At 45.2% G+C, this 15,581-nt stretch overlaps 1 protein-coding gene across 1 annotated transcript in view; it reads left to right on the plus strand.

The window, feature by feature from the left end:
* Positions 1–15,581, plus strand: part of IFI30 (IFI30 lysosomal thiol reductase) — a 182,399-nt gene that overhangs the window by 143,294 nt on the left and 23,524 nt on the right. Inside the window, exon 6 of the mRNA XM_069649254.1 lies at positions 3,146–3,214. Within this exon, the coding sequence (XP_069505355.1) occupies positions 3,146–3,214 (69 nt within the window). The remainder of the gene's footprint in view (positions 1–3,145; positions 3,215–15,581) is intronic.

Consider the following 15,581-nt stretch of genomic DNA (forward strand, 5'->3'; position numbering starts at 1 on the left):
ATACCTCTGTAAAGCACTCCGTTATGCATCAGTACTGTTGCATACCTCTGTAAAGTGCTCTATTGCTTCTCAAAGCTAGGGCCTCGCTCAATAAATACCATAAGAATAAATATTAACATGACCATTATAGCAAATGCTGCCATGAATACAGAAGGAACTCTTTAAAAGTAAGTGCGACGCTTCCTGGAGACTCAACCTAAAAAAGGCCTTGCAGTTTGGAAAATGTAGGGTGAAAAGGGGATAAAATGAACGGGGGATTTGTCTTTGATCCTTCAGTTGATTGTTATTGGGCTTCAGGCATGCGAGTGGAGACCTCTTTTTCGCAGCTGTACTTGGCTTGGTGCCGTCCATTCTCAGATACACTCATAGTTCCTACATCATTAGGCCTCTGAAACTCTCTCATTTCTGCTGTGACTATTGCCCCGCCGTATCCTTCCTCCGCTCTCTTCCCCTCCCTTTTTACTTCCTCTGTCTACCTCTGCCCGTGATCTCGGGCTGTAAAATCGACTCTGCTCTCACTTCCCCCTCTCGCATCTATTATTTCGCTTTCAGTTTTCGAATATGTGTAAGGCTTGCTCATGTTTTCCTTCCTGCCAAACTTCTTATTGCTCTCTTGTCCTCTCCTTTGCGCCCTTGTGGTTGGCTTTCCTGCCTACCATCTCTGTTTAGTTCAACTAATCTGCCCTCTTTTTCAGCTTTCTCCCTGTAATTCCATTTCTTCTCCTCTTATTTCTGGTTCTTGGCTTCCCTTTGAGTCCCGCCTCCTTTATCATTTCCTCTTTGTTGGCTTGCATTGTGCCCATGTTCCTGCCCACTCTCTGCTGGCTCCTAGATACTTGAATTCTATGCCTCCTTGTATCAGTATACAGTCTATATAACGAACCTTGTATGTAGACATGCACATATAAAGAAACTTTTATAACGAAAAACATAACAGAAATTTATGTGGGGGTTGGGTAAAGGATTATCCGCCAAAAAAAAGAAAACAAATGTGTTATTTTGTCGTAAAATTCTCGGTATATGTGCATTCTACATAAAATGTGTTGTTATAAAGACATGTAACCCTTTGTATCCGCACTTCTGCCATGCGTTCCTTATCTCGCTGTCATATGAAAGCACATTACTTATCCTCCCTATCCTGATTCGTTTCATTGATTACTTTCTCCTTGCCATTAACAATTAAAGTACTGCTTCTCTGTGTCTGGTGAAAGCACTTTATATACTTCAATAAATACAAACCCCTTTTCCTACAACATTAACAATATTAACATCGGCAATATGAATACACTCTTCTAATCCCCTTTAGGTTTAGAGGACTGCACAGTCCTTTGAATGCTCCCATCCCCCATGCAGCTTCTTTGCATTCTGTACTCTAACCTCGCAGCACACCAACTCCTCCTATCTCAGCCACCTGCCAGAGCTACTTCTGTTCCTGCCCCTCATCTTGACATACGGCAGGAACTCATGATTTGCACTGGACTAGGAGTCTAATCTACTATGACTGTTGTTGACAATGTGACATGATATGCTGGTAAGTGGTCTACTGGACCCTGTTTTGTTTGATATGGTTGCACAGTGGCTTGACTCGTCAGTAGCACAGACTCCAGCTGTAGTCTTATGTAGCCAGTGTGCTAGAGAAAACTCCATGTATTTTGGCAGCAAGGTGTCTTACCATGCCATCAAACGAATCCTTTGTGAGTAAAATGACGATTTGTCTGTGAAAATCGAGGGTGTTCAACCCACAGCGCTTTGAGATCATACCAATGGTATATAAGGCGCTATACAAATGCACAATAACATGACATAACGCACTTGATTTGCTGGTGCAAAAATCAAGGGAATTCCTCCCCTTAAGTGTTTTCAATTCAGAGGTGTGATCTAGGTACCTGTCACTGTACAGCCGTAACATGGGCATGTGACCATTGAGGTATCCAGTCAGTATGTCGAATGCATTTTTTCGAAATGCAAATGTCTAAAACATTTAATCGAATTTTTTTTATTCGAATGTATTATTTTTTTATTGAATACGTTTTTTGGGGGGGTTTTGTAAGTAAAAAAAAGTGTTAAAAAAAACGGGTTTGGGGGAGAACCCCCCATTGGAAAAAAAAGAAACATTCAACATTTTTTTTAGACAAAATGTTTTCGACATATTTGCATTCGAAAAAAATGTCATTTGGAATACTATAACCGACCATTAATGCTGCGGGACATAATAAAACAATGGGCCTCATTACGACTGTTGCGGTAAGGCAACAACGGCACTGGTAGTGCTATCAGCGCTTTTGTTAGCATGCTGCAACATTACGAGATTGCTCGCAGGTGCCGCTCTGGACGCCTGGTCAGACCAGACGTGCAGAGTGGCACCCCCGAACAGACCAGGATGGTAGCAACGGTACCGTTATGAACGGTACCGCTGCTACCATCCTCCCCATTCCCATTGAGTCCTATGGGGGCTCAAATGGGAATGGGGACATACCGGCTCCGGGTCCCACGAAAGGGAAATTACCGGGCCCTCCAAGGTTCCGACCTTGGAGGGCCCGGTAATTCCCCTTTCGCAGGACCCGGAGCCAGACCCGAGTTTGGGGGTAGCCATGCCCTTATTAAGGGCATGGCTACCTCCAACCTCGATAGAGGCCCAATTTCTGCTACATACAGGGGCATCGAGGATACAGTGGTATGGTTTGGAATGCAGTGCTCTGGGAACCTCAGATTGACTTCTGAGATACAATCTACGATATCAAAGCTTTGATGCAGTGAGCGAATGCTTTAAAGCCCAAACCCCAGGTATAAAATAGAGTGTGCTAATCCCATTCTGAGTACTACCTTGAACGATCTACATCTCAGAGACTCCTTCTGAACACAGGTCCCAAAGCCTTAGAGAGACAAGGCTTTCCGATTCGTAAGAGGCTGAAGAACATCGCCTTAGTTTAACAGAATTGATGGTTATTCCACTTCCACTTTCTGATCATCTCTTACTTAAAAAATGCTCTTCGGTCAACAATTCTGGTTCATAAAAAGAGTCAAACATTCGCTTCTGGTCAAAGAGGAGGGAGGAGTGGACTGCAAGTGTAATAACGAGGTGCGGTAATGAAATAACCTTCTGATAATAGAAATGTTGTGATTTCTTTCTTTTTTTGCTATACAGAAACACACAGACGACCTTCAGCGCCAGGCCCTGAATTCACTATTTAACCTTGTTTGCAATACATACACGGTAAGTTGTGTTTTGTAGTGTGAAGCCCTGCCATGATTTTCATGTGGAACGATTTATTTTATTTGGGATTTTTGTAAAACCCTTGTCGCTGGACGATATCTGTCTCAGTGCTTTGGGGGAAGATGGGGAAGGAACTGGGGTCAGATAAAGGCAACCGAGCAAGGTGATATTGAGGTAAAATACGATTCCTTCCATAGGTCCATGTTGTGGCAATAAGACCCGAGGCGGCAGGCCAATACCGCGAGGGACTGTAACTACGGCCCTGGGGGCATTACTGTGGGCGGTATTGGCCTGCTCCCCAGGGTCTTATAGCCATTAGTACCCCGGCACGTTAGACCGGGGTACTAATGGCTGCCGCGTTTCGAAAAAGAAAAAAAAAAGTTGCAAAAAAAGTCTGTTTTCCCTTTCCATGGCGGCCATCGGGGGCGGACACTCTGGGAACAAAAGTGTTTCCAGCTCGTTCGCTGCAAGGAAAGAAGAAAAAAGAAGGTAAGTGGGGTTGGGAGGGTGGGGAGGGGATAGTTTGCGGGGGAGAGGGGTGGAGGAAAAAAAACTTACCTGAGTCCCCGGCGGGGGACAAAGGTAGCCTCAAGCCATGGAGAGGCTCGGAGCGGGGATTTCCCCGTTTTGAGTCTCCTCATTGGCTAAGGGGCTGTCACGCCCCTCGCCGTGAACAGAGTACCCGGCATGCACGGCGTACACAGGAATACCGTGTGGTATGGCTCGGAAAAGAGCCAATCCACACGTTGTATTCCCGGTGCGCAGCATACTAATGTATGGTAATCTACGTCAGTCAACCTTGTGGTGTTCCCACAGGCTTTGTGATGCGGACAGACTCGGGCATGTGAATGAATTATGGCCATCTGTGAAAGTTTAAAGGGAACCTATGTAAAGGCTGCCAAGTGGTATGCCCAGGGGTGAGCAATGAGTATTTGGGGATACATATGTCTATATTTTTGTTTTATGATGACCCTGAAAGAGTCTGGGTGAAATGGCCTTGTTATGATATGATACTTCTAACGCGCCTGTACACAAGTGTTTCTAGGCGCGACAAAACAACGGAGGAAAGACAGAGGGAGGACAAGTCAAATGATCTTACTAGGCCTTGTGTCATTCAGATCGTGCAAGTGCGAGCACGAGAAGTGCAAGGGAGAGGGGAGGGGAAAAGAGGGCAGCAATGCTCTGAGTAAGTACAGCCAGGGCACCGCGGCTCTGGGTAGTGCAAGTAGAACAGGGCACTGTAGGGTTACAGTTACAGCCCCTAAGTGGGTGGTAGGCCTGGAGGCAGTGCAAGGGTGACTGATCAAGAAAGAGCCTGGTACACAGTGAGACGCTGAGGGTAGCCAAGCAACCAGTCGGTATAGCAGACAGGTCAGGTAGGTCAGCAGGGGAGGGAGAGAGAGAAAGCAGAGGAGTTGGCCAGCCTCCTCCGAGGGTAGGATGGAATCTGTTGCGTAAATCTCTTTTCACATCTGTCAAAGGAGGTAAGTGAAGCCTGGGGTGAAGGGGCGGGGCACCTCATCTCCTATGTGTATTTTTGGGGAGAAAAGTGACAATGGACTGAGCATGATATTCTGTCTTCCATTGCGAGCCACTATGTGGAGCTGGCCTCGCTGAACACATATGGTGTCATGCTTGACGGCGGCAAGAGTGGACCCCGAGTCAATGTTACCTATGTGGCAGTCACAGCATCAGGTGTTGTTGAGTGGAGGCCCCCCTCATGTGTTCTAATTTACGATGGATGACTACCACATGTATTCGGACTTGCGTACCTGTATCTCCTGACAAAAGCCTCTGGGACGAATCACAATCAAGCTGCATTCTTCGGCAACAGTGCTCTGTGTCCTGGGCATCATTAGATCACGTCTATCAAACATCACACTGAGCAACTACGAACCCAAGAGACCGCAGACACCTAAGAGATCCACGCTTTCTGTGACCAGCCTGCCCATGCATTTTGGAATGGGGGACACTTGCTTTGAACTTTTATCAGATTGTCACTGCATTCTTGGGTATCATAATGCTTACCTGCACACAACAGTGAGGAAAGACACATTTTCTTTTCATTGCCATGTTAGGGACACTTTAGGTCATGCCCATCATTAAGGACACCTGCTCGTCCCCCCCCCCAGGCCCCCTCAATTTCTCCCCCCACTTAAAGCACTGGTGAGTGGTATGCAATATCCCTGGACATACGATGTCTGTTGCAAACATGCTGAGTGAAGCTGGGTGCTGTATACCTGATGGCAGAGCGAGGTGGCAACAAAACCCCTGAAGGCGCCTTTCTTGTAAAACAGATGGTGCTAGGCGCTATATTTCTGATAGTATGATGTCACGTGTGCCATGGGAGACCAGGGTCAGATGACGGGGGTGGGAACAAGAATAAAGAAATCACTGGAACTGCGTTAGGGAGGCAGTCCGGGTTTATGCACCATACCCCCACGTGTTGTGTTTTATGTTGCTGAGTTCCATGCTGAAGGCCTGTATGCTGTCCCGGCCTCCCATGTTACCAGAGGCTGGTTTATATAACAATACAGAACACTGGCAACGAGGATAACTGTTTGCTACGCATGCCTGCTTACTGAACGCTGCCACGTTCAAGACCACTGCATTCATTGCAGGTGCCATTACGCCGTCGAAGGAAAGCGCGCATACACAGCTGAACGCCGCGCCCCGGCAGAACACTGAAACACATCATCAAACAAGACGAATGCTCCGGTAAGCGCTAAGAAGTTATGAATGTTCCATAAACTATCAAACGTTCCACGCATACGCGCAACTACGCAACTGAAATCACAACCCATTTTCATAACCTGTACCTCATGCGCATTTGATCAGAAGGTAATCCTGAATCCAGGGGACACTCCAATTGCACCCTGCACAACCAATTTTGTTTAAAAGGATATCCCGAGTCCAGGGAGCACTCAACTTGCACGCTATACAGCAACATTTACTGGGCAAAACAAGGCCTACTGCCAAAGGTGACTCCTGGGCAACATGTGCGTGCATGTGCCTCCGAAAGCATTTCAGCAGCGTAAAGTGAGCGCGCACCACCAGCCAACATCATGTCAAGCACAAATACAAACCCAGAAAGGGCAGGGGCTAGTCTCTCTGACAGGAGAAGTATCATCCTCAACCCTGATCGACAAGACCCCTTGCAAACCACGCTCATGGGGCCTTTTGACCGTAGGCCATGGGAGCTGCAATCCGCTGGAGCGTTTGGTTCTAGCAATTTGAACTACATCTAGAAGCCAGAGAGGTCAATGAAGACAGGAAAAGGCGCACCCTCATCCTACTCAACATCAGAGCAGTAGCACTGCGTCTATTTAACGCATTCCCCAACAATGGATCCCGCTGATGACTACGACGCAGCCAAGCTAGCACTAACCAGAAAATTCAAACCAGACCTTAACCCCGACTACGAGAGGTTCCACTTCTGCATGGCCAAGCAATGCGAAAAAGAAACCATTGGCAACTTCCACGCCAGACTGAGAGAAATGGCCATGGGATGTAAGTTCCCTAATGAAGAATTTGCGATCCGCCTCCATGTTATAAATGGGCTATCGTCTGAGAAACTGCGAAGAGCCGTGCGCTCCAAGAAAAACATCCCGCTGACTCACATCCTCGAAATGGGTCAACTTCGAGAACGCATAGACGACCAAGTGGCTGTGATTGAAGCTGCAATCCAGCGCCTACCACTAGACAACCCCCAGAAGAGCGAGGAAGTTGCAGCCATAAAGAGACGACAAGCCAACCGAGAACAGGAAGAAAAGTGTTCAAACTACTCGGGTCCTAACCACCCACAGAGGCAAAATGACACATGCAAGTGGTGTTGCGGCCCATGGCACTGAGGTGAACAATGCCCCGCATGGGCTGTAACATACCGCAAGTGCAAACTTTTAAACCATTTTGCTGCAGTATCCCTACAGCCCCCCGGCCCGAGGGACGTAAACCAACAACAACATGATCAACGAAGGGGTTCCACTCAGCGAAAACCATTGCACCAACCAAGAGGAAGGAGCCGAGCGCGAGCAGTCGACAGCTCACAAAGATCACCCAGCAGCAACGAAAGTGAAGACAGCGAAGAGTGTTTCACCTGACAGGCGCAGAAAAGAAAGGCGGAGAAGATCCGTCAAGAAAGAATACCGGGTGCACATGATACCTGCAGTTGAGCCACACAGATCAAAACATGGCAAGAGAAAGAAACAAAGAAAGCAACCTTCCTGCACAGTCATGGCTGATCCGGGACCCTATAAAGGTAGTCATCGACACAGGAGCAACCTTGAACGTGATGCCAATGCACGCATTCAACAAACTCAACCCAAAGCCATCACTCCAAGACAGAAGAGTACAACTGTTTGCATATGGCTGCAAGAAACCACTGCCAGTACAAGGATCATTCCGATCGAACCTGTCCTACAACAACACCTAATGCCGAATGAGAATCTACATAGTAGATGCAGGGTTAGAGACGCTACTGAGCTGTCAAACAGCTGAAGAACTGCACCTAATTCAATTTGCGTTCAGCATACAACCAACAGAGATTGACCATCTTCTCTAAAAAAACATCACCGAGTATTCCAAGGCATTGGATGACTTCAGGGCAGGACCATAAAACTGCATATCGATCCAACGATAGAGCCGAACGCAGTATGACATCGCTGGGTCCATTTTCACATGAGGGAAGCGGTTGAGAAGGAGCTAGAAAAGCTGGAGAAAGCCAGCATCATTGAAAAGATATCAGGACCGACCCCATGGGTTTCACCTATGGTGGTAGCACAAAAGCCAAGACAACCTAACGCTGTGAGAATCTGCCTAGATATGAGGCTCCTGAATGCAGCAATTGGAAGAGAGCGACATGTCACACCAACCATCGACGAGATGATCGTCGACCTGACTGGGGCCAGGGTATTCAGCAAGTTGTACCTCAGATCAGGATATCACCAGCTAAGGCTAGCGAGAGAGACGAGATATATTACCACATTCTCTTCCCATCTCGCCCTAAGAAGGTACAAACGCTTGAACTTTGGCATATCCTCTGCGGCTGAGGTATTCCAAAATGAGATCCACAAAATCCTAATTGGCCTCGAGGGGACTACAAACATAAGCAACGACATTATCGTTTATGGGACAAAAGAACACCAGGAGTGACTTGCGGCAGTCCTACAACGTCTAGAAGAAGCCGGGTTCACGCCAAATGCCGACAAATGTGAATTCTGCAAGGAAGAACTCTTTTTTTCTGGATACATTTTTAACTCCAATGGAGTATCACCTGACCGAACAAAAGTGAGCAAATAAAGAATGCCAAAGCCCCATCATCTGCCACCGAAGTGAGAAGCTTTATGGGCATGGCAACATACTGTGCAAGGTTTATTCCTGACATTGCCACTCTTGCAAGCCCCCAGCGAGAGTTAACAAAGAAGGATGTGTAGTGGGAATGGGTGACTCAACACCAACAGGCTTTTCAACAAATTAAAAACTTGTTGTCCAGCACCACGACCATGGCATTTTTTAACATTGAACCAACAACCCAACTCTTGGTAGATGCCAGCCCTGTAGGGTTAGGAGCTGTCCTCACGCAGGTAGACAGGTACGGCAGCATACACCCCATTGCTTTCGCTAGCCGCACACTGACCAAGGACAAGCGGAACTTTGCGCACACCGAAAAGGAAGCGCGTGGCCACGGGCCCTCGCGATACAAGAGATAGCGGACGAAACAAATACAGATGCCTGCCTGATGCGAACCATGCAAGCCGTCCAAACAGGAAACTGGAAGAATTATCTAGCAGCAGTGGCACAGCGGGCACAAGCTGCCCAAGAGAAACTGCAGGCATTGTTCGGGATCCGCCATAAACTCACAATATCCATTGAGGGGGTGCTGCTGAAAGGCCATAGGATCATCCTACCGACAACATTGGAGGAGAGAGCGCTCAAGCTTGCACATAGCGGCACCAAGGCATAGTCAAAACACTATTGTATTTAAAATCCAGGATGTGGATGCCACGCATGCAACAATGTGAGATGAGTCTAGTCGAGTCATGCGCATCATGTCAATCCTCAAGAAGGTTGGCAGCACCAGAGCCAATTATCAGCGCCCCACGAAGCAACAAGAGATGGGAATCCGTAAGCATAGATTTCTGTACAATTGCGTGGGAAGGATATCTCCTAGTTCTAAGAAAATCTCATGCAGACATAAAATCATGTGGTCTCTGAATGCAGAGGACGGAATGCATGGCAGAAATGTAAACTCTGTGTTCCTCTACTCCACCTCCAAATGGCTGCAAGATGCTATGGGATGCAAACCTACAGTCTCAAATGGCTCTAATGGCCAGTCCAAGGCTTTGAAAAAGGCCCCCTTCTCATGGGTTCATAAGCTGACACTGTCCTAATGTGTGCTCCCTTCTCAAAAACCTTTGTAAGAAGACACTATGTTTATTTGTGCATGCTTCATAAGTACAATTCGCATGCATGTTTTTATGTTTATAAGCATACAGCCTTCATGCTGCTTTTTGATGAGAATCCAGAGGGAATGGTCCAAATGATTTCTCATCCATGAATCTTGATATTCCCGGGGGCTTCACCTCGATATCTTCATCTCTTAAAAGTAGGCTGGGGATGATCTGTGCTCCCGCAGTGGGCCCCGGGAATTGGAAAATGGACTGGGTTACTGCATGCATGTAGAGGATCATGTCACGGACAAATGGATCAACAAATTACTTTACTCTCATATAAAACCTTAAAAGGAAAGTTTGACTTAGTTCAATACACACAGGGATTGTAGCAAGGGTAAAGCCAAAAATGGAGGCCATTCCTAAAAGTAGTCTGAGTGGGCAAGGAGAACAAAACAAGTGAGAAGAATGTTTAAGTACCAATGTCAGATTATAGTAGAAACGTGGCCCCAGTCCTTATGTTATACTCTAGAATGAGTAGTGGTCAAGATCGATTTCTCCTGAAAAGGTTTTACAAACTTACTCATATTTGTCTGTGTTTTATTGATCCTGAAAACCTTGACCATAGACAGTAGTGTACGCTAGCCCGCCTGGTCTGTGGTCACTCACCACTGGCGAATTTTTCCCCACCTAGGATGTAGCCACATAACCCTGGTGAACATTGGCCCACATGGTCTGTAGTTGCTTGTTCCTAGTGAATATTGGCCCTCTTGGGCTGTGGCTGCTTGGCTTCAGGATGACAGGTGATTTCTTCCCAGTCTGTCCCAGGTTGATTGTCTGGCTGCAGTCATTGTACAAGCTCCCCTCGTCAAGCTAAAGGGGACACCTTCTATCAGCTTGGGACCTTCATAAGTCCTTGCCAAATTAGATGTCTCGTACCTACCACAGGCAATATCCTACTTAATGATGCTAGTCCTCATTTCACCATACGTCTGATGCATGGACCTCCGTTTCATCCACAAAGTGGCCTCTCTTGTTTCTTCAGTGTGCTTTTATGACTCTCCCAAAGGATTCCAGAATATGGCTCTCAGCTTGCCTAGGACTATCCGTTCCTAGCTTCATTTCATAAGTGGGCTTTCTAGTCTCTTTTACTTGTCTCTTGCTCCCTGTTTCTCTTGGCTCATTGCACTTTAGCCCTACCAGTCTCTGTGTTCAGATCCACAAGGTGTTCAGCTTCACTAGCCCTTCTATCCTGGCTGGATTTGAGCTGATGGCCTGCTGTTCACACTGTCCACCTCTCCGCACCACTTCTACCCTCTGGCCCTTGCTGATAGACTTCACCCTCTACCACCTTCCTTCCTCCTCACCTCTCACCTGCATGCATTAATCTCCTCCTCTTGTTCTCCGCCTTGACCTCCACTTTCCCTCGTTCAGAGCATTCCTTTCACTTCACCCCCTTCCACCTTCCTTCACCTCCTGGTCCTACCCTCCTACTATACCTTCTTTTCAGTTCTCCTTCCTCATTCTTTCGCTCTTATGGTCTTTCTCTCCTCCAGCACCTTACTTTTTCTTTTCCTTCCTTCAATCAACTTTAATCCATGCCGTCTGTTATATTCCTTTTTGGCAGTGATTGGGACCATAGGAATTTCAGTGGAGAAACCTTTGTGTAGTTATTGGTCTTAGTGCTGGATTAGATGGAGTGTATTGGCCCTCCCTCGGGGATATGCAAAACTGCTGTTTGATTTGTTCAGGGCGGGTGGTGGCTCTGCGGGCCATGTCAATAAAGCAGGGGGGCTACCATCATAAAATAAAACGGTGGAGGCATGGTGGGCGCCTGATTCCAAATCACAACTGAATCACAACTGAACAATTTTGTTGTGACTCACTACATAACATTTTTAACAGTAACTATTGGTTATCATTATAGTTGTTTGTCATTGAGTGCATTTTCAATTTTGTGATCCGTTTACGTTTGTTCTCTTCCCATTTGATGACTTTTATATAAGACATACACTTTAGTTCAACTGATTTCTCGCTTGTTTTATTTAATTTTCCATATTTTACTTTCTTTGATTTTATTTGTGGGCATATGATTAAGATTCTTTTCTACAATTGCAGTTGCATGTATTATCACCAAATAGTTTATATTTTGCATTTTCTTTTTATTGTTACTGTATGTTGTTCATACATCTTGTTTTATTCACACTTGCTTTCATCATCATTTCGCATTGTTGTGGGCCTATGTGCAGTCATTTGTCTATGATGCCCATTACCATGTTGACTGGCAGTGTTATGATGTGCCGCGTGCTTATCTCATCTTATTGCGTTTTCACAGTGACACTTGTGTGGTTACGTATTCCAAGTTTCCTTGAGATGCTGCATAATAAGACCATAATTTCCACATGTATTTTCACAATAAATACAGTGTATTTTGCGATAGCGTTTTACCTTCTGCTGGGCACAGACACTGTGGTTTGTTACTAGAAGATGGAATTTTGTGGAAAGCTCATTCTTGGATACAACATTAGAAGGACCCTGCATTAAGTCATAACAACATTGTTCACTTGTGATTTGATGTTAGGGTGTGTGGACATAGGTGTGAGGGAGGCGCCATTCCTTGAAGAGGAAAGTCTTGAGCACCTTTCTGAACTGTAAAAGTGATGGGGGCAGGTCTGATGTTGACTGGGAGCATGTTCCAGAGTCTTGAAGCGTAGACAGAAAAGGACTGTCTTCTGGTTGTGTCCATTTGGTTGGTTTGCTGACTTGTATATTCGAGGTGATGCTAATGAGAAATCGATGGTCTTTTCTGATAAAAATGGAAATTAACTGTGCATATGTTTATCAAAGCAATATAATTCTTTTTTTGCAGATTGAAATGTTGACATTGCTTCACTTTTGACCATGAAACTGGTGGTATCTTTATTTGTTCTCTAAGTGGATGCAACAAAGCCATTGCTGCATAATTATAGATTGGATTAGGATGTTTATGTTGCTTTGGAAGCCAAGATAAAGATGATAAAATTGGATTTAGAATTTATTAGGAAGAGTTTTTCATCGAGTCAGAGCGCACCACTGGACAATATATTGTTCCACTGAGTTGTTTTTGCTTGTTCCAAGAATAACTGTTGGAATGCCCTCAGTTGTAACACCATTTGTCATTAATAACTACTCTTATTTTGTTCATCTTTCACTTGGTTTCAGCAATTGTTGAGTGTGTAAGTCAGCCAATTCTTTAGGCACCTGATGCCACCATGGTTTCCATCTGCAGCCTTGGGGCTCGCTTGCACCCGATGAACTGCTGCTCACATTCACTTGCGCCCTTCCATCTCTGCAAGCCTCCAGTGAGTGTGCATGTGTGACAGCAGTCCAAATTACGCTCCTCATGTATGTGCATGTCTCTTTCTTTCAGCCTTGCCAGCAATATAAAGTGGGACTCGCAAACTGAAACCACAGGGTGCAGTTTGGGCTAATTTACAAAAGGAATTGTTGCAGCCAGCAAAGCTTTCCCTTGGAGCCTGCTCCTTATTTTGACTTAGTTATCTGCATGAGTATGTCCCAAAACGCTGTGTGACTGCTACACAGATATCAAAATGTAAAAAAATGTCTTTTGAATTGGGAAAGCAAATTACTCTAATGCGCCAACTTCAAAAAGATACAAGGCTTGGTTGGTGAGTCAAATGTGCTAATTTCAATCTATCTTTTTGTTATTAAAAAAAAAATATTACTTTTTTTTATTTGAAAGAAACTACAGTTTAAACACAAGGCAAAAACCTTTGTTTCAAAAAGAAAGACAGAAAAATAAAATCCTTACATCATCTAATAATAATGATAACATCCAAAATATACAAGAGACAAGTGCAAGGACTATACAGAAAAGAGACAAGAAGAAAGAAAAAAGAAAAAGCAAAGTTCACAGCGTTTGTTATCAAATATCCCAACATAATGATACGCATCCCACTCTGTTCTCTACTCTGTTCTTACTAACACAAACTTATTTCAAAGAACGTTGAAAAGTGTATTTAATTTGCCTCTGTGTTCAATATCACACCAAGAATGGTAACGTTCTCCTTTAAACAAATTGAGGCGATTTTCAGTGTTCCTTTTCACACTTTCTCAAACTTCAAAAAATGTCATTTGTTCCTTGAAAAAAGGTTTTCCTTTCAGGCTTCACAATGTAGATTATTGCATTATCCTTAGAAAAAACATTGCTTTCAATCCAACTCAGTGTTAGTTATCACAACACAGTTTGGGCTAACTGAACCTTCTTCAATACTGATGTCTGTACTCGTATGTAAATATTCTGCAAAGACCCAGCTGAAGATGTGTGGGGGCCCATTTCAACATGATGGTTGGGGTCCCCACCTGCTTAGTGTTTCATAAAGGTTAGGTGCACGATGGTCTTTGGAAGCAGCCCAAAACAAGCACACACACCCTGCTAGAAGTTCAATTCTCATGGAACAGCAATGAACATAAGCAAGGCTTCTATAGTGAGCAGGTGGGGAGTGTGATTAACGACCTAACGTTTTATTTGGATTGGTTCAGTCACTTTCCTCACCTGCAAAACTACATTCCAGTATCATCCCCTTGTAAAGTCTGTGTGACTCCCTGTCCACCTTCTTTAATAAAAGATTATTACTATCCGGAGCAAAATGATTAGCTCTTGTCCTCGTCCTACTATATCTTATTCCACTGGTACTGATACTAGGCCGACTGCTTTCTGGTCTAGTTTTCCAACTTTTTCTTGTCAAGAGATACTATCTGCTATGAATAGGCTTACATCTGCATCCCCCTGGACCCTTTTCCTCTTTCTACTGCTAAAGACATTTCACTGGATATTGTTTCCTGGATCACAGCAGCAATTAACAACTCTTTTTTTGTCTGGCTTTATCCCTAATAATCTCAAGCAACTCCCTTGATTCAGTGGTTCTGTCTAATTTCTGTCCTATCTTACTTTTCTCGGTTCTGATGAAGCTTCTTGAATCTCTGATTTCTCCTCTTCTTGGTTCCTTTCTTGAATCTTCAGCTTTCTTCAAAACTTTTCAATCTGGGTTTCACCCTGGCAGTGGCCCTGAGTCAGTTCTTGTTTCAGTTATGGATGACCTTGCATGTCTGGTTGACCAGGGCGGGGTTCGGTCACTTATTTTATTAGATTGCTCAGCTGCTTTTCGCACCGTGGACCACTCGACCCTGGTCACCCAAATTTCTTCTGCTGTTTTGTCCTGCCAGGTACTTACCTGGTTCTCTCCATTCCTGTCAGATCGTATCCAATCAACTTTTCTTTCTCTCTTCTTCTCTCAGCCAGTCTCTCTGTCTTGCAGAGTCCCTCAGGGCTCCGCTCTGTCACCTATTTTGTTTAATATTTATATCCTCCATTCCCACGGCTTCCGGTGCTATTCCTATGCTGATGATATACAGATAATTCTCTGGTTGGATCGGTCTCGGCCGGCGACTGCTGCTTGGTTTAGGGATTGTCTGGAGGCCGTGGGTGGGGGGATGACCAGGAACTGGCTTAAGTTGAATGGTGAAAAGACAGAGGTACTGGTGGTGATGTTGAATCACCCGCAATCATTCTGGACGCTGGATTTTCAGCCCCCAAGTTTGGGCCCTTTTCCGTCACCTGCCATTCTGCTGAAGGATTTGGGTGTCCAAATCTCGGCCTCACTTGCTATATCTGATGAAGTGACATCAGTTTGTCAAACTGGTCATTTGAAGTCAAGGATCCTTCGTAAGGTCCTCCCTCTTATCCCTTCTAAAGTCCATGCCCCTGTTGTGTCCTCGCTGGTGATGAGTGGCATTGATTATTGCAATTCACTTTATTTGGCTCAACCAGTCAGTCTGATCCATAGGCTCCAACTTCTGCAGAATATGGCTGCCTGTGTGGTCCTTCATCCTCCATATGATGCGCATATGAGTCCATCCTATGTCAGTTACGTTGGTTGTCTGTCGAGTAATGTGTGCTGTTTAAATCCTAGTGTATT

Source organism: Ambystoma mexicanum, chromosome 1p, assembly GCF_040938575.1.
Source record: "Ambystoma mexicanum isolate Mex_15411 chromosome 1p, UKY_AmexF1_1, whole genome shotgun sequence".
Taxonomy (NCBI): Eukaryota; Metazoa; Chordata; class Amphibia; order Caudata; family Ambystomatidae; genus Ambystoma; species Ambystoma mexicanum.